Genomic DNA, 25,651 nt, shown 5'->3' with positions numbered 1-25,651 from the left:
AAGCTTAGGCGGGCCGCCTTAACTGAAATGTGCTGCGGGAAACCCTAACGTCCCCTTTAAACGAGGTTTATCAGTGTTGGTTGGTCTTGACCCTGAACCATCCTGTTCAGTGATAGCCTTATACAGTTGTTGTTCAGACAACCCTACTAACAAGTTGAGCCTGAAGATGTGTATTTTTGCACTGTATTGTTTGTAAGGGGATGAATTCTGAGCGAACAGTTGCTGTGTGTGGAAGGTCAGTGGGGTATACTTTGAAGATGTGAGTGTATTATTGGTGCGAGCGATCCGCTAACATCTCTGCCCTCACACACAGCTTGAAACAAGTGCTTCAAACGCCGCACGGGTAGGTAACTCACTTGATTTTGGAAAAGAGCCATAGTGGGTGTGTGCATTAGCGGATTAAGATTCCCAGCCGATAAAAGTGTCCTAATTGAGGCTGACAGGAGGGCGAGAGGTCTTTATAATCTCCCCACAACGCCAGAAGACACCCCACCAATCCACACGAGAAACCCACCTCATCTGATCCCCCCTTAGCCCACCAGAGGAGACAGTCACAGCTAACCAAACAATGTCTGAGAAACAAGAGGGAGAGGAAAAGCTGTGATGAGCATGCTCAGTATCGCTCTCAGCGACTGCAGCTTTCAGCAGCGGGCGGGTGTGAGAGAGAGAGAGAATCAGGAAAAAGAGCGAATGAACAAGTGCAACCGTGAAAGAATGACATTGAGCGAGCGAATTCACTCGTGCTCTGCAACTTCATGAGACGAATGTCGCCTGCTTCTGCTGCGAGTGCTGTTTGTTACCACATATTTATTTCCACCTGATATACACATACATACGCACAGTGGCTGTGACCGAGCCTCACGACACAGAATTTCAGGGAAACGTAAAACGAGGAAGATCAGCCGGCAGCATTATACTGTCTGGATTGTCAGTATCCTGTTAGCTTGGGCAAGTGCGTAGTGTATCGGCTCTCTGAATGGGACGGCACAGCGGGACGCACTTTCTGCTAAGCGGCTGCCTGTCACCAACATGCAGCCTCACCGGCCGCAGCCACCTGACGCCGTACCCAACACTCTATCAGCAACGCACCAATGAGAGGCTTCAAACTTGCATGGTAAGAACATGTTTATGAGTATGAAATACGTGATGGGATGAGGCTTTGGAAATGGATGCCGAAAGCATGGAAATGGTTTGTGTGGTTTGTGTACGTTTTATAAAAAGAAAACAATCGTATTTTGTAAAGTCTCCTTAGGTCTCACTGCGTGTCGTGGCATGCGGCCAACTGCAGTGCCTCCCTCTTTTTTGATATTTCCTTCAAACTCCACTCCCTCTTCCTTATTCCATCTTTTGTTCTTTTTTTGCACCTGTGCCCTTTATTTCTTTAAACTCCCTCTCTGCATCTCCCCCTCCCGTCCCGTCCTGTGCATGTGTTTGTGAATGCGCCTCAGTCATGTGGTGGATATTTTTAGCTGCAAATCACAGCGTGTAGCACTGAGGAGAAACGAGCAGCAACGTGCAGCCTGCTTCCTCTCGCATTAATCACTCTCACACTTAGCGCGCTGTTCTTTTCCCTGTTTCCCTTTATTTAGTGTTTCTTATAGGATTTTTTTATGAGATTTATTTAATACCTCAGAGATGGCAATGAGGTTTAATTGAGAACATATTAAGCCTTGAGGGACTCAGAAAATGACCTTAATAGCCTTATATGTCATTCTGCACATGTGCAGTTTTCCAGAAGTCTCAGCTATGTCTCACACTTTGCTCACTAAAGACGATTGAGTATTAGAGATTTTGGTGTTACTGTATAATATAATAAATAAATCATCATGTTAAACTGTTGTAGAATGCTAACAAACGCACAGCTGTGGCTGTGTCAAACTGTTCTGTTGCTTATGCCAGTGGTTTTCAAACTGGGGGCCAGGGCCCCCAGGGGGCCCGCGAGATGGTGCCAGGGGGGCCCCAGTTTTATGACATTTTATGAAATACATTAATTTATAATGAATTCTGTGTAATTAAACCTAAAAAAAATAAGGCTACTAACCAAAAGCACTACTTTTTTGTATAATTTAATGTTTTTTTTATTAAAATGTTGAGTTTTAGAACAGTTTTTTGTCACAAATTTACTTTGGGGGGCCGCGAAGGAATGCACCGTACACAAGGGGGGGCCACACGCTGCAAAAGTTTGGGAACCACTGGCTTATGCTACAGACACATCTAATGAATATAAAAACTTGGAAAAAGTTTATTTTTATTACTATTAATATTAATAGATTAAAGTCATTGATGAATATTGGCATCTTTTAAAGTATTCACATTGTATAAGCAATCTAAGAATTTAAGTCCCCCTGAACAGGAAGTCACTAGCTACATTTACATGCAACCAAATAATCCGTTTGTAATCGTATTGATGGCTCAATCGTATTGAAAAGTCTTCATGTAAACACCTTAATCAATACGATTGAGGACGATCGGATGCAAATTTGGATCGTATTAAAGGGGGTGGTGTACTCCGATCTTTGATCCGATCTGCAGGAGAAAAGTACGCTTGTAAACGCGCGAATCATAGTATTTTCTCAATCGGATGCAAAAATACATTGTGCACATGCGCAGAACATTTGTGCTCAAGTTCACGTCTTTTAATAAACTCTTATATCACATGATTCTCGTCACAGAAACACGCATTAGCAAGGCAGTGGCATTACGCATTATTGAGGTAAAGTTACTGGGATCACGCTATGTACATTCTGACGCATTTATGTGTAATTTTAAAACATTAGCCTACTTAAAGCAATAAAATAGCGTTGTGCCTTTTGAAAAGTGTGTTTTCTTCACCTATATCTGAAAACGTCTTAAGAATAACTGTCTCCAACTCCGCTTTGACTTTAATACAGAGATAAAGCCTGAACTCGACGAGAGATGCTGTCTGAAGTGAGGCGTTGCCAAGTCTTCTGCTTTTTTTCGAGTTTAGATTTGAGCTGCTGTTTAAAACTGTTCCCACCAGTTGTTGTTTTTCTGCGGGTTAAAGATGAAAGTATTTCGGTCATTAGTTATTGGTATTTGGGCTGCTTTTGGGCTAGTTTTGAATGTCCATTTGGGATGGTTTTGATACGCGAATCTGGCAACTCTGGCTGTGCGCTTGCGCAGACGTTCGGTTCGGATTCTATATAATGTACATGTAAACGAACATTTAAATCAGATTGCAGTGTTTAGGGTGCATGTAAACTGTATCGTTGTAACCTTCAATCAGATTGAAAAAATGTTGTGCATGTAAACATAGCCACTCTCGACCATATTTCCGCATAGTGTCGTATTTCTGCGTCAAACAGAATAGGCTCGTACAAGATGTGCAAAATCTGCGCAGCACCAATCACTGGTGATCACCACAAGATGCATGTTGGTTAGAAATGTTGTCTGTCTTGCTCTGATGTCATGCTGATGTGTGGCAAAAAACTTTTGCTCTGATGTCATACACGTTTCTATTTTTCATGAACAGTGTCGCTTGTTTATTTTCTGTATCTCCTGCTAAATGTTGAAAATGAAGCTAAAGCTATGATTGTCAGGTAAATGAAAGACTAAGGTGAACTTGTTTGTGAACTCAGTGTGTTGGGTCTCACCCCCCAGCCTCCCCTCTTTGTCATCTGCATTGGAAGAGTTTTTTTATCCCTCTGATTTCCCTGTGGACACTGCTGATCTCTTGCCTGTTCCTGCGCTCTCTTTCTGTCTAAATGACTGCTCTGCCATACTCTAAATAGGGCAGCTCATGAGTCTATTCAGACATGGGTAGCCTCATACAAACAGCTCTGTATGAATCATCATTAATTAAAAATGCTAATTTAACGTAAAAAAATGATTCCCTGCATCCACTCAATCGCACCAGCTCAGACCATAGATATAAATCTATATAGATCTCGCATTTGGCAGTTCAAGACAGGTAGCTGCCAGTTTACCCATAGCATATGTAAGTTGCGTGTACTTTTTAATCAGCAATGATGTTAACAGTTTAAAGCATTCACATTGCACGTATGAGTCTGCTTGCGTTGCAGAAGTAGAGCTAAAGCAACAGTTCTGCAATCGTTTCAGCGACGAGTCTATGCAGCATCCAATTCTATGACTCGCCCTGTGTCTCAATTTGTTCCCTAGCTCCCGAGGTCGTGAATCAGTATATCGTGTACACAGGTTCCGGCTCTGGTACGGACCCTAGCTCACTTGACATTGGGACACTGTTCACTTATTTTTCTGTCACGTGGCTGCTTAAGCATGTTGTGATCACTCACAGCTGTTACTCATCAACAAACGGCAAAACCATATTCTCTTACATATCCGTGCATAAAATTGGAGGAATTTAATTACATTATATATATATACAATTTTAAATAAATATTATTATTTTAAATATTGAGTAGATTGTGCTTCCTTACTGTCTAGCGATGTGTGTTATATTTAAAACTAAAACAAACGTTATAACTTCATAAAGTTTATTGAGTTGGATCACGTGATTTTCGGTTGGCGAGCTTCAGAAAAGGTCACGTGATTTCCGGTAAGGGAACATGGGGACCATCGATGCTCACTGGCTTTTGGGTTGCATTGTGGGAATTTTTAGGGAACGGACGTTCCAGTGCACTGGAAGGATTTTGCGATTGAGACAGCTCTTAAAATGTCCGACTCCCTGATCAGTGCCCTGACTACTGAACAAGGGAGCTGATTGAGACACACCCTTGGACTGCCTGATCCACTCGCTTAACAATGTTGACGTGACTGGTTGCATGTTAATGACGTAGGAAACTGAGGCAATTTCAAACCGCAGGAATTATATGACTGCAATTTTATTGAGAAAATACTCAGCAATGGTCTTGAATGATGAATTTGCACGGGGTTTATCTTAATTCATGTTAAACACAACATTGACATATAAGCAATAGTAAAAACTTTTTAAATCATGGGTCTTCAAACGGTGGTCCGCGGCATGATTGCATGTTGTTCTCCTGCAGAAAATAAACTCGCGTAACTAAAATTTGTGACAATAATGATCCACGACCATGTGAAAGGCAAAGAACCTCAGAATTATAAAGTAGCTGTTTGTGTGTGTGTGTGTGTGTGTGTGTGTGTGTGTGTGTGTGTTTGTGTGTGTGTGTGTGTGTGTGTGTGTGTGTGTGTGTTTGTGTGTGTGTGTGTGTGTGTGCGCGTGCGTGCGTGCGTGCGTGTGCGTGTGTGTGTGTGTTTCTTCGCCCTCACCAAGACACAGATAAGCAAAAAGACGCATTTGCAAAGCACTCCACTTATAAAATGATATATATACAGTACTGTGCCAACGACTTAGGCCACCATCACCAGCTTTGTTGTTTAAGTAAAGTTTTATTGTCCATCCATATTTATTTTTCAAATTAAGAAACAAACAGAAAATACAGGAAATATGTAGGCTACACAAAATCAAAAACAAAACCATTTTCAGAACTAAATGTCTTCTCCAGGCATCAGTCAGTATTTAATGTGACATCTCTTGGCACGAAACACATCTTGAGTTTTTTGAGGAGACTGAAGTCCTGAAGTCATTTGATTAGAATTAGAAATTAAGATTTAATTTCATTTAGGTTTAAGAGATCCTGCAGCTGCCTGCTATTGCTCACGAGAAAGTGGAGTTAACCCTAAATACTTGACACTTCAGCTTATACTTTTATACTGCTTTTATACTACATACACATTTCCTGTATTTTCTTGTTGTATTTTAATAAAGAGACTGAGAAATAACTATATATGATCACTATTCTGTACAAGTGCAAAAACAACAAATCTAATGGTAGCATGTTGGCCTAAGACTTTTACACAGTACTGTATATTGTTAAATTTAGTTGTTTGTTGATTGACTAAAATTGTATTGTGTGACCTCATCAGGTCTGACCACTCCTCCTTTGCTTCAATCATTGAGGTCAAGTGGTGTTGCTATTGAAAGCCACTTTACTTGGCATTGGTGTTTGGCATGTTTCATTGTAATGAGTCACTCACAAATGACAATTTGTCGCAATGCGCATGCGTCAAATTTCTGCGTACATGTATGAGTCAAATAAACTATACTTTGCAAGGCTGTACGTTCGACCGTGTACGTACATTCGCGTACACGTCATAAACAGACTTTATTCCGAGATTTTGTTACACATTATATAATGAATTGGTTTCTGTGTATTTACAGATGTATTATGTCACTATAGTAAAACTGTCATTTATTAGTACACTATGCAAAGAATACAAATCCTATTTGTGTGATATTTAGAAGCACTCGGTGTGGGACATTTTACTTTTGCTCTCTCGTCTTTACTTTCACACACATTTCAGAGTCTCCAAATCATTTGTGTCATGTTTGTGTCATACATCAAGTTTAGTTCTCCATTCAGAATCACAGATCTGCCTCTTTGTGGGCCGCCGTCGCTGTCGCCATGGATATGGCTCCTGCACGATAGCCGCCGTCACTGGCAGTTTCCGACTCAGTCGTGTCCTGCCAAGGCCAGGTTGCCATGATAACGCTTTAAACCGAACAAAGGCAGCTGACAGCTAAAATCCCTCCACCATTTAGATTTAACAGTTTTACTATAGGACACAAACACTCACACCTTCACTCTCACACATACAGTACAGTACATTCAGGGGACTTTCACATCTAGAGTTCGAAAAAAAAAAAAAAAAAAAATTATACATTGTAGTTTTTTTAAGCAGTTTTGATTCCATTTCACACCACACTGATTGCTCTGGTCCGAACCAGTTGAAACTAACCAGAATGCAGTCATGTGATAACATCAAAATCACTTGTTTGGCCACATGTGTCTTTTCTAAACTTCTTTTCGATTGGTCAGAATCAACGTGCAGGAAATTCTGACTGAAGTAATCAAAAGAAGAGGAAAATACAGCAGACAGCACGCCCGTTGTTTATATGTATGTATTGAGATGACTATGCGTTCTGATTGTATTCGTGGTCGTTATATACTTCATAGTTTGTATACACCATTTTAGACAAACTATTCATTTGAGAATAAGGTCCGGAGGCGTCTTGAAAATGATGTTTTGATGCACTGCAAACTGTGAAGTTTGTCCGCGAGCTGCCATCAGGCTTTTGTTGCTCATGCTTACTGTCAACAAACACTACCTTATCCTATAATCCACATCGCAGCTGACTACAGCAGCTGGGTTAGTTCAAAAATGTGCAGTGTTTTTTTGCAGTTAGGTCTATCTCACAACCATCACATTCTCACCACAAACAAACCACTCTAGAGTTCACTTGAAAGCGTATCGCTTGTTTGGTCCGCTTGTGGTCGCACCCGCATCGATTGCTGCATTCTCACCTCCCCAAATAAACTGCGGGATAAGTGGGATAATGAACATTAGTATGATTCAACTGCACTAAATAAGGCAGGTGAGAAAGCACTCCTAGAAAGTATTCAGACCACCTTTACTTTTTAAAGTTTTGCTACTGTATGTTGCAACCTGATACTATAATTGTTTAAATTTCTGTGTTTTAGTCCAATGATGTTAACATTACAGTTTTGTCTCTGTTAAAAGTTGTTATATGTTGTAATGCTGTAAAAAAACACCTGGAAAATGAGGCCCGATATTAGTTATACGTTGCCAGATATATACAGTTCTGGGAAAAATAAGAGACCACTCCAGACTTTAATCATCATTTCTAGATGTATTATTTCAGTCCAGCGTCTGTTGAATTTCAACAAAGCAAACCTCAGAAGTGACATAAAGTCACCCAACAGAAAATGTAAAACGCTCAGCATGACAATTTTTTCAGCGTCAGAAAAAATTATTTTTCTATGTAAAAAACATTTGTATTTTGTTGTTGAGAAACGAATTTAAAGCAACACCAAATAATTTTTTTACCTTAAAATAAGTTTCCAAAAAAGTTTCAGTGGTTCATCCACTCAAAACAGGGTGAATGGCACTTTCACATTCGCTTTGCAGCCCTCTATCGGCCAAAACCGCACTAAAGAAGTTTCCAACCGTTGGGTAGTGGTCCTGTAGTTCGAGTGAAAACTACAAAAACTTGCTTTACGGCAGACCTACAATCCAATCAGAGCCAGCTATGTTGCAGTATTTACGACAGTGGTGATGAACAATTACGCTTCTAACCTGTAGGGGGAGCAAAGAGCAATAAGTCTTTAGTGTTGCTTTAAAGGGCGTGTTGCAGGTTAACCACCACTGTAGATTAATGGGTACATAAATCACTCAAGATATGTATATCATTTTTAAAATGTCTCAAAAATGGTCTTAAAGACCCCCTTTTTTTACGTTTTTGGTATTAACGTTTTTTTTAACGCAATTCTGCGATGACGTCACGTTGGGGAGAAGTGGAGAAAGACTCAGCCAGAGCCACAGAGATAGATGAGACATTTATTGCTGTTTAATACTTACGTATATAATTTGGAAATCATATATACATCGTAGGAAATATATAATGTGTTATACTGCAAAGTTACCATGCTTATTATTATTTATGAAATATGTGGAGATAAATAAAACTTCGCAAATCTGCTGATTTGATCCATTCATGTCCTAACCACCAGGCTAGAGATTTTTAAACATCCTTAATCCACACTTATCAAATAATATCTCAAATATATTGTTTTGTGGAAAAAAATATGCTTTGTTATATTGTTTATGCGATCATAACGAATCACACAATCATTTTATACGCAGAAGCAGCGGTCAGCAGCTGCAGCACACTCGGATCCGACCGCATATACTGTAATAAACAGACGTTCGGCGGCTTTTTACATCAAATGATGTCAAAGTCTATGCCATTTGAGGAGGAACCGCTCATTAATGACCGTACTTTTATAAATTCCTGTACATGGTTGGACCTGCCGAACAGGTTGAGCAATTTTATATACTTTGTTGAGCAGAGAGGCTGCACAGTTTGACCAGCGGGCTGCGGGAACCGGCGCACATCACGATGCCAGACGGTGTTAACTCGAAATGTATAACTATTATCAGATCGGCCCACCGGGAAAGTCCCGACTCTCCCAATTGTCACTCCGCTACTGGCTGTAAGGAAGTCAGTGCGTTTTGGTCGCTGGTCGACCCCGCGAACAGATGTGATGTGCCTCACTCAGCTTCCAGGATTTGACATGCTGTTTGTGCTGAAGATTGCATAAAGTAACACTAATTTCAAGCAGGATCATGGACCCCCTCAAGCCAGCATGCACGAGTATGTAAATTTCTGTTTACTTTCTACACAAAGTTAAGCTAACGTTATGCTATCTGGCTGTCTCTCTATACTAGCCTATCCATCTGTCTGTCTGTCTATCTATCTATCTATCTATGTATTTATGTATAATCTGCGCTATCAGAACTGTACTTTACTCGTCTCTCTAGTCACAATGCTCTCAAGGCGGCTTTGGTAAATTCTCTCCCCGACGTGACGTAATACAGTGCGTTGTGGGGGAAAGGGGATGTACTTTTTCGTATTATATTCCGTTTTGTGATACCCAACAACATAAAATACAATGGATAACAGTTTAAATGTTTATTATCAACAAGCAAATTGCACAAATTCGTTGAAAAATTTAACCTGCAACACGCCCTTTAAACTTATCTCTGCAGTGTTGAAGATTGGAAAACACTGCGTGGTTCATGGTTAAAAAAACACATTATTTTCCACATACCGTACATTTTTGTCCCGATTTGAAAAGCTCTGTGTCCCTGATTGGCCAGCTAATTTGTAAGTTGTGATTGGTCGGAATACTGAAACATGACGCTCCTTACCATGTTTGAAAGATTCGGTTGCTAACAAGAGTTAACTTACAGGTTGTGAGTCCAAAGCGGGAGGAGATAAAGTCAGTCTTTACTACATCACCAATCTCAGGAAGTAAATTGTTGCCTACAATCTGTGTGTTTGCTGTAGTCCAAGAAAAGAGATTTACGTTGGAGACGATAACTCATGTAATCGTTTGCTTATATCTTTTGCATATAGCTAACATGTATTAATACACACTTACACACCAAAGTAAATGTAAAAATGTAAATCGGACAATAGGTGCTCTTTAAGAATTTGGCAGAAATGTTGTTGGTAAATGACAGAATGAAACAAAAATATAATTTTACTTAAACACATAGCTATAAATAGTAAATCTAGCAAAACTGAAAGGGACCAATGAAAAGTTTTTTCTGCGGCTGTATACAGTATAAAGTGCTTAGACGTACAGTAAAAGCCGCTAAATGCCACATTCATTCAAAATGAGATAATGATATTTGCTAAATGCTCTCGGCACATTTTATACGTTCATCAAACTTTCACTTCAAATTCACATAATACCAGCCTTAAACTATTCCGAAATATTGTTTTTTTGGCAGAATCCAAAGTCTGATAAAAAAATGCTCATTCACACAAAACATTTCAGATGCATTTAGAGGGTCCTACATTTGAGCTCTTCATATGTTGCTTGTGTCTAAATAAGTCTTTAAAGTGCACTTTTCAGTCATTAGTTCATGCATTTAGCTGCAAGGCATAATTTAAAGTCTGTAATAATCTTCAATGTCTATGTGTGCTGATAACTGGGAAACTTGTTTATTTGGATTACCATATAAATAAGCAATTTAAACCAGGTCTTGCAGATATCCGAAAGCTTTATAAACTTTCTAAAATGTCTTGGCTTTGATCTTTCTCGGAAATCTGCTTGTGCGCACACGCTCAAAATGTCATAAAAGGTCAACGTAAACTTGATCCTGCCCTAATGCTGAGAGCGAAAGCAATTATTTTCACATTATTAATGGGTCAGTAATCAATCCAGATCTTTTCATTTATTTACCGCTTGTTAGAAACAAACCTTTAGTTTTGATAAATATTATGGAAATGGTACAAATTAGGACCTTTTTAAAGTGTACCATCTTGGGACCATTTTTGACCGAAGCATTTCACAAAATGGTTCTTTAGGGAACCAAAAACGGTTCTTCTGTGGCATTATAAACGTTTATAGCACTTTTTAATGGATATCTTTAATTTTCAATAGACATTTTAAACAAGATGTTTTATGTAAAACTGTAAATGTTACATTCTTTGTGGAATATTTGTGGTTTGTAACTGTGTATGTGTGGTCTGTAAAGTGAACTGAAAGTAAATGATGTCAGCTCTGTTTCTTTCATCAAGCATGAATAATTAACAAGCCAACTGGCTCACAGCGAAGAGCTACCAGAATGCATCTCTCTCTCTCTCTCTCTCTCTCTCTCTCTCTCTCTCTCTCTCTCTCATTTCTATACGCTAGGTTTTGTATCCATCATTTTTTCACCTACCCTTCATACCTTCCTCTTTTCCACTCTTTCTCTCTCCACGTCTGTCATTATCTATCGTCTGCCTCCGACACCCCCTCAGAATAACACGTGAGATGTTTCTCTCTCCCGTGCCTTGAGCTCTCAGATGCGTACAAAGCCGGTGTCGTACAGAGAGAAAGAGAGAGAGAGAGAGACGGGCGCTACAAGCATGAGGAAAGGGGTAGGGATACCATCGAAGGCAGAGCGCTAGATCGCTCATTACCCATACTGTCTTCTTCATCCATTTGGAAATGCCTCTTTTCTTCTCCCTCTCCATCTCTCCAACCATCCATCTTTTTCTGATGCTGCGAAGACCAATGGATTTGTGATACATGGCAGCCAGGTCAGTCCTGACGGATATTGTAATGTCATTAGAGATTTTATCTTAAGGTTACGAGATTATATGTTGCAGTTAGTTAGGGTTCTTTGAATGGCTTTGTGTGCATAAGCCTGTCGAGCCGAGGGAGATTTGCGAGTTTATATCGATGCGTTGTGGTCTCAAAGCATCTAAATCAGTTTTGATTCGTTCTTCTCGTTTCGAGATGTGCCATTCAGATACGAGGTGTGTGTGTGTTTGTTTTGATTTGGCAGCATCAGTTGGGTGTGGCACATGGACTCTGTCACACCCACGCTGGGTGTATGTCCATGCCGGGTGCACACGGCCATATGGTCCTCACACCTCCCACATCTGCTTACCTACAGCTTAGTACATTTTAACTGTGTATAGTTGGATGCGTGCCATTGTCTTACTATACAATTTTTATACATTTATGTGCAATATGCAGCTGTCAACATTTAATTCTGATCATTTTTGTCATGAACCAAACAAATAGTGTCTTGTTTGTACATAAGCACCAGGTTTTGTTTAGATTTCAATGTTGACAGTAATAGATAGACAGACAGGTTGAGTGATAGAGGTCTGGCCCATTTATAAACATACACACTACTTTAACAGACCTATTCCTATTAAAGTTATTTTTACATGTTGTATAACATTGTGCAGTTCTGATTGGTTACTCCTTTTAATGGACTATTAGAAAGCTTGAGTGCTTTTGTATGTGTGTGTGTGTGTTTTAGTTAGAGTCCTGGCAGTTGGTCATTATTCAGGCTCAGCCAATACTGCAGAGAAAACACAGCCTTCCGGAACAGCCCAAAGACCTTCCCATGGCAAACTGGACCGGTCTGTTGTTGTTTGGTCCTGTGATAGTTCAAAGGGCCAAAGCTGGGTGGGCTTTGGGCCCCCTTTGACAATGTGGCTGTGAGATCATTTACTGTTTAGGTGATCATTTACTGCCTCGTATAATGTAACTGTATTTGATTTCTTGTTTATTGCAGACAGTAAATAGATGGATGGATGCATTACTTGGTAAATCCTCCCAAACATTTATTATGAAAAGCATATTGTAGTGTCTTTACTAGAATTTTGGTGTACTCATACTTTAAATCCCTGTAAAGTCAGATATTAAATGTTTTGAGTTTGTCACACCACAGAAAAGTGCGTTATTAACCACCCACCCAAATGTGAATGATGGAAAAACGGCATGTAAATAAAATAAGTTATCAAAATCTCTGCTGTCAAGTGGTGGGGGCGTGTCTGCATGTCGGCTCTAAAACCACGCACATTCGTGTCCGTCTCTCTTCACCTTTAAGTACTGCTAAAACCTGAATGGATGCTCGTGATTGTGTAAGCTCAAGTGCATCAACTAGCCAACTTTGTAGGCCTGCCTAAAAAATCCTGAATAGTGAAAAACTGTTTAACCATCTTACTCTGCAATTCGGTACTACATAGTTTACAGTCGTTGTGCCGTGTTTCAGCTATACATTTCTAACATGTGTTTAGAAACAATTTTCAAGATTGACTTTAAAAATAAAGTTGTTAAAAAGGGTACTTCACAGCAATGATGTGGTTTAAGGTTTTTCAAAGAATCATTTCTTTCTTACCATTTTATAATTTAGAGATACGTTTGTGCAACAGACGGGTTCTGTGGATGTTAAAGGTTCCTAATTGAACCATACAGAAAAAAATAATGGTCGCATTGTGTAGCACCTTTATTTTTAAGAGTGCATTATCCATAGAGCTGGGCATAGATTAATCTAGATTAATATCATACAAAATGAAAGTAATTTTTTTGCATAACATATGAGTTTGTGCTGTGTGTAATTATTATGTATATAAATACACACACATTCATGTATGTATTTAAGAAACATTCACATGTGTGTTTTATATATTATATATATATATATAAATAGAAAAATGATATATTTCTATTTCTTAAATGTGTGTGTGTGTGTGTGTGTGTGTGTGTGTGTGTGTGTGTGTGTGTGCGTGCATGTGTGTGTGTGTGTGTGTGTGTGTTTAAATATACATAATATTTAATTTACACACATCACAAACTCATATGTTATGCAAAATATTACTTTTATTTTGTATGAGATTGATCTAGATTAATTTTTGCCCAGCCCTAATTATCCACTACTTCCATCAAAGAAATTTAACAGAATGACAAGAATGAAGAGTTGAACCCTTTTGATGTTTAAATGATGGTTTTGCAATGGTCAAATAATAAATGGTCATAAAGTGAATCATATTTTGGCACAAACTTTTGTCACCATGGTAATGAAATGAGAATGAATGAATGAATGAAATGTCTTTGTGGTGTTTTGGATTGTGTTGAGTCGTGTGAGCAGAGCTGTTATATTTAGCAGCATACTATGAATATTTCACAACACCCTTGTTACCATAGCAACATTAATGCTGCAGGGGTCATGTCAGGATTCCACCTGCATGTGGGAACATTATGCTAGCACACTACATATCACACAATTTATGGTGTTGTATGTGTAACAGACTTTGTTTTAGGCTGTGTTTTTTGGCTGCATTAAACTCTCTTAGTTATTTTGTTATTTTATGCACATCTTTGATGACATCAACACACTTTTTTTACTCAGAGGAGAATATTTAGCATTTAGCGTTCATTATCTAACATAACACACTCTCTCTCTCTCTCACCCCCTTTGGATTCCAAACACTTCCAAACTTGGCCAGTTCTCCGCTGACTGTTTCCATGGAAACATATTCACTCATGGCAGGCTACAGCACAAGAAAAGTGTATGTGTGTGGGGGGGGGGGGGGCATTCCCATTATTTTAGGATCTTCTTAAGGCCCTCTGCTTGAATGCGCCTCAGACAGAAATAAATTCATACTCTTACACATTAAGCTTTTAACGCAATATGGAACGAAACGCATTGTGATGAAAAACAGCATATTTTGATGAGATCTGATTGGTGAATAGATGCCATCAGACTGGAGTAAAGACAGTGTACAGCAGTATTGTTAGACCACTCCACCAGTGTGTGACGTGATAAATGAAGGTTTACTGACAGCAGATGCATACAAATGGTCTGCTCTGTTGTAGTGCGTGTGGGTCAGGTTTTGCCTACTTTGTGGAGCCAAAAGAAAATGAAAGCACCAACACTGTGCGGAAAAAACAACGGTCCACACATTTAAAACAAATGAATTGCGTATTGTCTCAAAGTCCATGTAAAGTCAGATATTACATGATTGCTAAGTTTGTCACACCACAAAAAAACATGATATTAACCACCCAAACAAATTTAAATGATGGGAAAAACACAAGTTAAGTTAATAAGAAAAAAGTTATCAAAATCTTGGAAAAAAAGCAGCATTCTCTGTTCTTAAGCGGTGGGGAAAAGCTGCCACCTGAAAGGATGCTTATGATTGTGGTGCAATTTGTGGTGGCTCAAGTGTGTGTCATCGAGCCATGTTTTAGGCCTACCTAAAAAAATCCTGAACTCAGAAATGGTGAAAAACTGTTTAACGATCTAACTTTGCAATTCAGTACTACATTGTTTACAGTCTTTTTTTCATGTGTTAGCAATACATATCTAACATTTATAATGAAACAATTAAGTTAACAGTGTAATGTACTGTATACTGTATGAGATACAAATGAAACACAAATAAAATAAAATAATATTGTCATTACAATATTAACATTCGTCTTAAACAAGCTCAGTCCTTTAAAAATATATTGACGCGATTCACCATTAGCATTGAGCCAACAAAAATCAAGAGATAATAAAGAGATTTTATTTTTAATTTCTCTTTCTAATTATTTTTCCCCAAACATTATGACCAAAATTAACACAAAACTATGCCAGGCTGTTAATTGAAGTAGATAGTTGAGAGGAAGTGATTTTCAGTTGTCCACTAGATTGCTGGTGTAAAGCTATGATTAACATGAGACTGTAGAAAGCAGTGCACCTGACAGCCCTCAGTGGGTAGTGATTTCTGCTAAACACTGTGATCAGCTCTCACAAACACACATGAGCACACACGCGCACACACACACACACACACACACACACACACACACACACACACACACACACACACACACACACACTAAATGCCCTGCTGAAGCTGTAGAGTTGACCTTGTTGTACAATTGTGATAACAATTGTGGTTAGTAGTGATGTAAGATGTTACATAAGAGCCTGTAATGGGACAATGATTACCGATGTTCAAAACTGGAGAAAGTGTATTTAATTTATGGCCGTTTGATAACATAGTCATATCTGTGACTAGGGATGGGACGACTACCGTTTTTACGATTAACCACGATAAAATGTCCTGACGGTTAGTATTATCGTTTAAAATGTAATTATCATTTCAACCGTGTTTGATTACCGTGATTTTGAAAACTTGCATTAAATCCTGTCCAGCCAGAATCAGTTTGACGCAGGGGCGCACATGCAACAGTTTTTTTGCACAAGAAGGCATTTAAGGGATAATGTATTGTATTAATTTATGATAAACTTATTAGACAGATTTTTTAATTTCAGGGACATGAAATATTAAATTGTGATTTTCCAATATAAAACTTGTTCACATGTTTTCAGTGGGTGTATCAGTTCTTTTTGAACATTTCCATCTCATTTTAACAAAACCATGATAATATTGATTACCATGATAACTTGGTCACTATAATCATGATATGCAAATTTTCATACCATAAATCCCTTAGACATAAAAGTGAAGTTGTTCCTACAGTTTACAATTTATGCGTGAGATGTGCATACAGACGTTTTCACTATATACTATTTCACTATATACTACTTGCACAGCTATTTAAAAAATACAGTAAAGTTACACATTACTGTATTTAGTGAGGTAACTGAGTACAAGACACTGAATATGTATGTTTCACATTTTTACTGCATATGCTCTTTGCAATTCGAATTTGTTCACAGCTTTGTGCAAAAGAAAAAAATACACCCTTTCTTTACAACAAACATAAAGTCCCTTTAGAGCTGTGCACAACTGTAAACAATATTGCAGTACATATTGAAACTGAACATACAACATACACAGTACTGTAATCATTCATGCACATCCAGACATTCCTCTCTGTCTGGCCACATAATTTCAAAAAATTTTCATTGACAATTTTGACAACTAGTTCAACATTTTTGTATGTAATAACTCAAACAATGAAATGAGGACTCTTAGTTTTATATGGAATGACTATTCAGCATTCACAACTTAGTATAGTTAATTTTGACTGACATGACATACACAAATGATAATGTTATAAAACAGCAGAGAATTGTATGAAAGCAATTGATGCATGTACAAAATGTGCAATTTGTTTGAAGGAATGAGAAACTGCTACTATGATGTGCACAAATGACTAAATGTTGTGGAGGTTGAACTAACTGTTGTGCAAATGTAAATAGTGATGTGAGAAATGCACCAAAGCGACTGAGAAAAACTGTAATACACAAAAAACATAATTTAAAACAACTGAAAATTCTTCATAAGAAATAAACACAATAAAGTGTATGAAAAATAACTTAAAATAAAAATGTAATAAAAATATACTGACTATACAAGAAAAGGTCATATTAGTGGTGGACCACGTGTCTGTAGTGGCTGCAAAAAAATAAATTCCTTACAAATACTTAAGAATAGCATCCTTAACTTCCCAAAATTTGTAATTGCTGTTTTGGAAATGTATGTTTTACCTGACAGTTCATACTACTTATCAAAGTTTTGCACTTTTCCACTGTATTGAATGGCTTTGCAATGTATCGTGTTACACTGTAAGTTAAGGAGCGCCATCTGATACTGTCTCATTTATACAGGCGCTGCAGCTCCCCCCAGTGTTTTTTAAAGAGATGTGCAATCATTGTGGTGATCTGAAATCATCGCGATGAGGTCAAACAATCGAGATGAGATGATTATTTAATCACTGTGACAGCCCTAATAACATTACCACTTTTCACTATGAATGACATTAGTGAAAAGCTACTGTTAAGCTAACTTGAGCACAATACTGTATAATCTTTCATACATTCTTTATTTTAAAATCAGCACCATCCTGTTTTCCAAGCTGTTCCACAATCATCTGCACTTTGTTTTTCATACAGTGTTTTGTAGGGGTGTCAACAATAATCGATTCGGCAATGCATCGCAATGCGCACATGCACGATTCAGCATCGATGCAGCAAAGTGCCATAATCGATTATGTCACTGTTTATTTTCTGGCCTCGAGTGGACAATAAAGTTGTGAAGTTTCAATTACTTCTGGGGGCATAACAACAACAATCAAGATGGCTGAGGCGGAGAGAGATGAACGCGATAGACGTGTAAATAAAAACGCACCCTTTTCCATGGAAAGTGGACAAATGGGCACATTTCGGATATTATGAAGTTAATGGGAAACTAGACAAGACTTGCGCTGTGGGTAAAATTCTCATCTCAGGTATTTAATTGTCATTGTCTAAAAGCTGCTAAGCTTCCGTTTTTGTTGAGAATAGTTGTATTTGACTGATGAAAAATGTGCCTTGTTGTGTACAGTAGAATTCTGATGCATCATAGAATCGAATTGAATTGAATCGTTACCTGTTGAATCGTAATTGAATTGAATTGTGAGGGCAGTGCCAATGCACACCCCTTTTGTGCTGCAAAACAAAGTGAATCAACTTGTCAGATTCAATTCTGGATTTTGGTGGTCGGTTGTACAGTGGGTATAAATTGTTAAAACACCTCTAAAAATACTTGCTGCATGAGCGAAAATGCAGACATATTTTTATGACGGACGAAAATTTCGGAGGCAGTGTGTGACACTGATGTTATTGGTTTTGTCAGTAAAGTTTAAAGTGGATATAGGGGCGGTTAAGAAGGTTTTAGTTCTGTAGGTTATGATTTAGCAGATATTGTACCTAAGCCTTTGGGGCACCATAATCAGCAACCCTTTCATTCATCATGCAAATCCTTAGATGGTTAGATGTTTGTGATATTTTTATTGGTAGTTTTGATGGTGTTTCCAGGCAAACAAGTGTTCTGATACAAACATTTTAATGCAGACATCAATGACATGGTGAAATCCAAATATATAAAATTATTTGTTCGCTCTCTGAGCCTTTCTGTATGACTCTCTCTTTCTGTTTTTTCTGTATCTTCAGCACTGCCAGTAACTCTAACCGGAGTTCTCCTGCTTGCTCTCCGGTTCTGCGGAAGCGTTGTCGATCTCCCACTCTGCAGAACATAGAGACAGACAACAACAACATGGTGGAGAAAAGCTCAGAGCACTCCGACAACTCCAAGTCACCCTCTACCCCTGAGCAGCTGGTCACACGCACCCTCTCCGGGCAGTCAACACGGAGCGGGGGCAAGAACTCCAAGGTATGAACATTACTTAGCCAGACCCACCTGTTGGGTACCTCTTTGATTCCCCTCCATCCTGAGTCACAATCGTTGGTTCACTCTCCTCTGTCTGCCACCTAGCCTCCTATTGTCCAATCATAGCATCCATTTAACTGATTTGGTAGTGTAGGTATTATGGATTACATGGATTCCTTTGGCCATTGCTACATGCAAGCAATCTAGCCCATATAGGTGCATTATAATATTTTAATATATTGTACACATAAAAGCAAATTGTAATTTGAATGATGGATAAGAAATGTATGGGTGAAGGGATGGATAGTGAATAATTGGGTCAAAAAATTAATGAATAAAGGGATGAGTGTATGAAGAGGTAGTAAATGGGTGGATGGATGAAGGGATAGTGAATGGTTAGATTGATAGATGAGGTAATGGGTAAATGGGTGATTGGATGTATGGATGGTGAATGGGTGGATGGAGGATGAAGTAATGGGTGGATGGGTGAATGGATAGATACATAAATGGGTGATTCTCACGAAAACTTGGTTTTAAAAATGTCAAGCATGAAAATGTAAAAATTGCTTAAATTTACTTTTTTTCCCACCAGACATTGAAAAACAAAGTCTGAAGTAAATGGGAGCATTAATTTAAAAACTTTTACTTATCATTTAACACTTTTTGTAACATAATTGTAGAAATTAGTCCTAAAAATCTCATTACCGCAACAGTCAGAAAACATCAACACTGACATATTTTCAAAATGACATGACAAACCTGAAAGAACATAATTTGGAGATTCTGCACATGCATTTAAAATCAAAGTATTATGCTTCTATTAATTAAATTAACATTTAATAAGCATCTTTTGCGGTAATGATAATCAAAATGTCGTGTAAGCATTCTGACAAGACAATATTTCAAATTAACTGTAAAATAAAATGATCTTACCTGGTAGCCATCTTGAAGTAACTGGTCCATGTGCTTGGTCACTCAAAATCAAACTTTATTAAAATTCTGTATGTGTGCTTAAACTGTCTCAAAAAGTGTTGCATAGGATGAGAACATCAGGCATGGACACATCATTTTCCTAATTTTTCTTCATTATTATTATACATGAATATTCAGTAAATATTTTTTCTGTCATCTAAAGTAGTCTAGCAAAACATCCATTTATTTTTATTCTTAATATTTTTGTGTTAATTTGATTAAATTACAACATAACGCATGTTCAAACACAGCCGGACACATTGCGGTAATGAGATTTTCAGCAGAAAATTAGATAAAATTTACAATTATAAATTATTATGTTGAAATCACACAGGTAGAACACATTGTGTTTATTCTGATGTTTTTTAATGTTACTATATTACACATTTTAAAGCTAAAATCATTAGTGCCGTCGTGTTTCAATGGTTTCGTGAGAATCACCCAAATAGGGGAATAGATGGATGGTTAGTTAATGGATGGAGTAATGGTGGATGGATAGATAAATAAGTGAATTGAATTCTTCTGACATTTGCCCTCAGTGTCTCAGTGTGATTCTTTTGTTTGTCTGATTTCAGCAGTGGCTTTCATATATTGTCATATGTGTTATATACACTATAGTCGCTTGTTCTTCCTGTTTTCTTTTTCACTTTTCCCAGAGTTTGATATATTTTTGCTGATGTCATATAAAATGTCTCTGATCTAATCTTGACTCTTGTGTTTTTCTGACTGTTTGTGGTCGGTCTGATTTGTGTTCAGTTCTCTGATTTGTGTTTCTCTCCTCGGTGCATGCTAGTCTCACAAGCGACTTTCCAAAGTAAGCATTTCTCTCTTCTGTTTTGAGTTCACTCCATCTTTCTTTCCCTCTTATACATCATCTGTCTATATGGCTGCTTTTGTGCCTATTATGTAGTTTGTTTCCTTGTTATTAATTTGCTTGTTTTATCTAACTGATAAAACAACTGTCGGACTGTTCATGTGTGTATGTCCATGTGTTTAAGCAAATACTCATGTTTACCATATCTGTAAACTATTCCTGTTACCTGATAAGTATTTTGAATAAAAAAGATTAACTTAGGTGTTCATGTGTTTTAAATTTAATTTTATATGTTTGTGGATAAAGTGTCAGCATAATGTTGGTGTCATCTTTTTAGAAATAGTCCAGAGTGATGTTTTAACATCATAACTAGTTAGATGGAGAAAGTTCAGAGATTTTTGCATCCAAATATGAAGATTGTTTGTCATGTCTCTCTGTGCATTATAGTCGCAAGAAACCTTATGGACTTAAACGTTTGACAATCTGCTTGACAAGGTTCCTTAAGTGCAATAGTTTTTTGTTAAATGATCATGTTTTGGTTGTTTTACAGTACGACAGATTAAACCTGATTAAAGTAAGCATTTAATGTTGTTATGTATCTGACCCTTGAACTAACACTATGTCAAGTGTTAGTGTTGTAAATGTTTCTCCAAGCCCTTACCCAGTTGTCTTTCTTTCTCCACGTCTACATGTACACATGATCTGTCTCACTTCCAAACAGAGATCAGATTATTTCACATTAATCCGTCCAATCCTGAAGCGTTAGTAAAATTGACTGGTGTGTGTGTAAATATGTGAGCTCTAATGAACATTAAGCTACACACAGTTCAAACTTTTTTTGAGTGGGATGGGGCTAATTTAACGGCAAACGCACATTTCATGTTTGTACTTTTTTAAACAGAGAGCTGCACCATTAGTAATACACATTGCCAACAACTAGCACAGATTACCAATACAATACCAGCATGTTTCTACACATAATATTATGATCTCGTGTAAATGGTGTTATAAGATCTTCCGCTTTTATCTTGTAAAACTCATGGATGAACAGTTACCGGTTGCAAATAAAATATGTTACTTGTAGTTTTTTGGATTCTTGTTTAGTCCAAAACAGTAGGCATACAGGTCAGTGCTGACACTACATCTTTTAAAAAATAAGTGATCCATTACTCTCTGATGTTGGGATCCTTCAGCCCTGCAAAGATGCTCGTTTTCCACAGCCAGCAAGAGCACAACATTTGACTGACATCGCACTCAAACTGTTATAACAATCTTATCATGAATGTAAACAGCTACTCCTTAAGACAGTAGTAGTCAGTAGGGACCTATTTGATTCGCTTGTCTGACTGAATGCAAGATGGCGGAGCCATACAATGATGTGCTGTCTGTCTATGGGGCAGGTTATATGAAAATTAGAGAACACTTATACAAAGGCTTTCATTATTGATAAGTAGGGTGTTTTAAGCTATGAAACTTGGAGGATTATTAATGATACCAAGACCTGTTATAAGTCATATGGTCTGGTCATTAGGATTTTGTATTGGCAACAATAATGTTTTTTTTTTTTTTTAGTTGTTTCCAAGTTCATTCCCTTAAAGAACCCACACTGTCAGAAAAATGTTTTGAAACTGTACCTTTTCTGTTGCTGGGTACGGTTTTGTACCTTTACAGCAGAGCCGATCCTAGACTTCTGAGTAGGGATGCACCGGTTGATCGGCCGTAAATCGGAACCGGACGGTTTTTGCTTATAATGCGCGATCGGCAACCTGCCGATTTTTTGTATTTTTTTCGGCCGCTTTTTCCAGAAGTGCGCCCACGTGCACTGACTACATTTTAATCATTCGCAAACATGTCTTTTGTGTAAAAGTATTTCGAAATCTGTGTGCAGTACGTTAAGATTGCAAGCCAATGTCGGCAAAGGACACGTTAATCGCGGAGATTAACAACAGTACATTCGCAGGGCTCTCAAGTCTCACGCATTCACCGTGAGATACACGCATTTCAGTCAGTATCAGACACTCACACCTTGTATTTCTAAGAGATTGATAACTTTTCCTGCTATATACAATTAATAGATGAGGCGCAGGGAAGTTCTCTGTCGAGTTTAGCTGTCTCAAGGTTTTCTCGCGCTCTTGTGATGGCATTCACTCGGATGCGCGGCGCGCGCATGCACAAAGCGAAAGTTAGAAGATCAAGATCCGATAAATGCGGTAAATAAGGCAGGTTTCTTGAATATAGCCAAATACGTGTTAAATTATGCTTGATTTATTAAAAAACTCTCCAACTGCTTTGCAATCAGAAGCTTTAGCTTACTTGAAAGTAGACAAGAGGCTTCCTGAAATTAATGAAAGGACTAGAGATGTATTTCATTATTATTGCCATGTAGTACTGAACATGTAACCTTAAACACAGCTCAAAATACACGCTGATGAAGTGGTGCAATCCATTTAATTTTAATTCTAATACATTTGTATTTTTGTAATATGTAGAGCAATTTATTTAATTTGAATACATTTGTCTGTCTTTTATCAGACTTACCAATTGTTATAATTTATATTTGTGCTGGTCAGTTATGAACAATAGCAAAAACTTTGGGGCCCCTCCCCTAACAGCTGTTATCTCACTCCAAACTTTTAAATAAAACCTGAGAGCCCTATATTCGGCACAACAAACTTGATCAGACATTTATGTTCATCCCCCGATAGAACACAATAGGTATCAAAAGTCTGTTGATAATGCAAAACAGGCAAGACATTCAACCCTCACTCAACCATCCATGTCATGGTCTCATTTAAGCACTTATGTTTGTATTGAATGTAGCCTACTGCACAGTTACTGCTGTTAAATTTAGATGGTTACAGTTATTGTTTTCAATAACATTTTCAAATGTTTATGTATACTTTCATTCTTTCTTGTTTGATGCTTGGATCGGAATCGGACAATTTGCTTGTTAAGAAAATCTGTATAAAAATCGGACATGAAAAATCAAGATCGTGCATCCCTACTTCTGAGGGGCCTTTGAACTTTGTAAGGGGGCCCTGTTAGTGCTTTCATAACAAACCAATTCACTGTTTCTGCTGAAAAGCCCTTAATCTTAAAAGGTACAGCTTAAAACAAATTTGAATGTGTTGTATACCTTTGAGGGTATCACCCCAACGACAGAAAAATGTAAATTTTTGTAAATTTTTCTGACAGTGCATAATACTAGGGATCGACCGATATGGATTTTTTTGTGCCGATACCGATTTTTTTCCATCAGCTTTAGCCGATGACCGATACAGGCTGCCGATTTTCTTAAGCCGATATTTGGAGCCGATACTGCTTTTTCTCATTCAGTTTATATCATAAAAATGACACAATGATAAAACCAAATGTTACAGCTCTTAATTTAAAAAAGGAACATTTATTGAACTATATTAACAAATAGTAAAAACAGGTGAGGTAGAACAAATAAGAAAATTCAGTGCTGCTTAAAATACATAAATAAAATAATAATTACACCATTGCACACAGTAGCAGCAACCAAGCAGCATAACAAGGGGAACACTTTACTTTATCCATGAAAGTAACCAACTATTTACAACCTATTTAATGCTTAGGTCTAAGTTTTAGTGCACTTAACTTAATCTCTTGTAGAGCAAATGTCTTTCATAAGAAGACAAGGAAAATGTAAACAGCAATACTGATCAAAAAACAACTTAAAAAGAATTCTGATTAACATGCCAATTGCCCCACTTCTGTACCTCACACACCCTCTTGCCCTATAATAAATGCCAGGGATAGTTAGTTTGCCTCAGCTCGCTTAAAACGCATAAAACTGAACAAATACATGAGGATTTGTGTACGGACTTCGGTCAGATAGTAGAGCGCGTGCACGTGGGAGAGGTGCAGTGAGACATGGATGAGAGAGTGCATGTATCTTTGCGCTCCCAGTGAACAGAAATGTTGACAAAACTTACAAATAAACACTTCTCCGGTCACATAAAAGTCATGTGGGAACTGTTTGGAACGAAGTGCTTTGAGTCGAATTTCTTATTTTTTTTCGCTGACGAAAATTCCGCGAAACTCCGTGTTAACAACCATAAACGTATGCAACCATGAACTGCGCTCTCCACAATGACGAGAAACTATCAGCAATGGATATTAATTTTTAGCCTTTTACTACTACATATATTTATGGAGATGAAAATTAAAAACCCAGCATGTCCAGCTATGTCCAGCTGTTCGGCTGATGACCTGCGTTCGCTTGCGGCATTATGAGCACGCGTCGCGTCCAAACGTCAGACTGGTGGTCGCTGAATAAAACTCCTATAAATACCACGAAATCACGGAACAACGTCAGCATTATTTAATCTTATGACCAGTGTTCGTAACAGCTGCCGTATGCATACGGTTAGCCTAAAGGCTATTTGAAGCTCCCTAAATACAATGGCAAGCAGTTTTATAGGCATTCGCGTTTTCCATTATGACCACCAAACTTTCTTAGCTATGATTGCACGCACATATAGAGCAACGTGCTTACACTTTCAAAGTATATGGCAATATTTCAGTCAAACGGTTAAAAGATGCTTTGAAGTTAAAAACTTACCAGAGCAGGCTTGGAGCGCTCCGCTCTGCTAGTGGGGGGAGTGGCAATGCACGGGCTGCAGGCATGCTGCAGGCAGCCTCCAGGAACTCATAGCTGCCTGTGGGCGCCTGTCTGTAATTAATGCCGGGGAAAAGCTATTGGCGAACGCAAGCCGCGAATCGGCCGATGCCGATACACCTAAAACCTGCTAAAATCGGCCCGATGTATCGGCCGGCCGATATATCGGTCGATCACTACATAATACATAGCGATTTGTTGGCAGAATCTG

At 38.1% G+C, this 25,651-nt stretch overlaps 1 protein-coding gene across 12 annotated transcripts in view; it reads left to right on the top strand.

Moving 5' to 3' along the window:
- Nucleotides 1-25,651, top strand: part of gramd1bb (GRAM domain containing 1Bb) — a 196,670-nt gene that overhangs the window by 142,862 nt on the left and 28,157 nt on the right. For 7 of the 12 annotated variants that reach the window (XM_055174424.2, XM_055174421.2, XM_055174420.2 and 4 more), the window contains 2 exons: nucleotides 18,793-19,012; nucleotides 20,775-20,795. In XM_055174424.2, the coding sequence (XP_055030399.2) occupies nucleotides 18,793-19,012; nucleotides 20,775-20,795 (241 nt within the window). Of the gene's footprint in view, nucleotides 1-204; nucleotides 1,115-10,583; nucleotides 11,642-18,792; nucleotides 19,013-20,774; nucleotides 20,796-25,651 lie in introns of those variants that run through there. The other 5 variants (XM_055174419.2, XM_055174423.2, XM_055174422.2 and 2 more) reach the window with 3 other exon arrangements.

Source organism: Misgurnus anguillicaudatus, chromosome 15 (assembly GCF_027580225.2).
Source record: "Misgurnus anguillicaudatus chromosome 15, ASM2758022v2, whole genome shotgun sequence".
NCBI lineage: Eukaryota > Metazoa > Chordata > Actinopteri > Cypriniformes > Cobitidae > Misgurnus > Misgurnus anguillicaudatus.
Note: the sequence above shows the minus strand (reverse complement) of the source record. Positions and strands in the feature narration are given on the sequence as shown.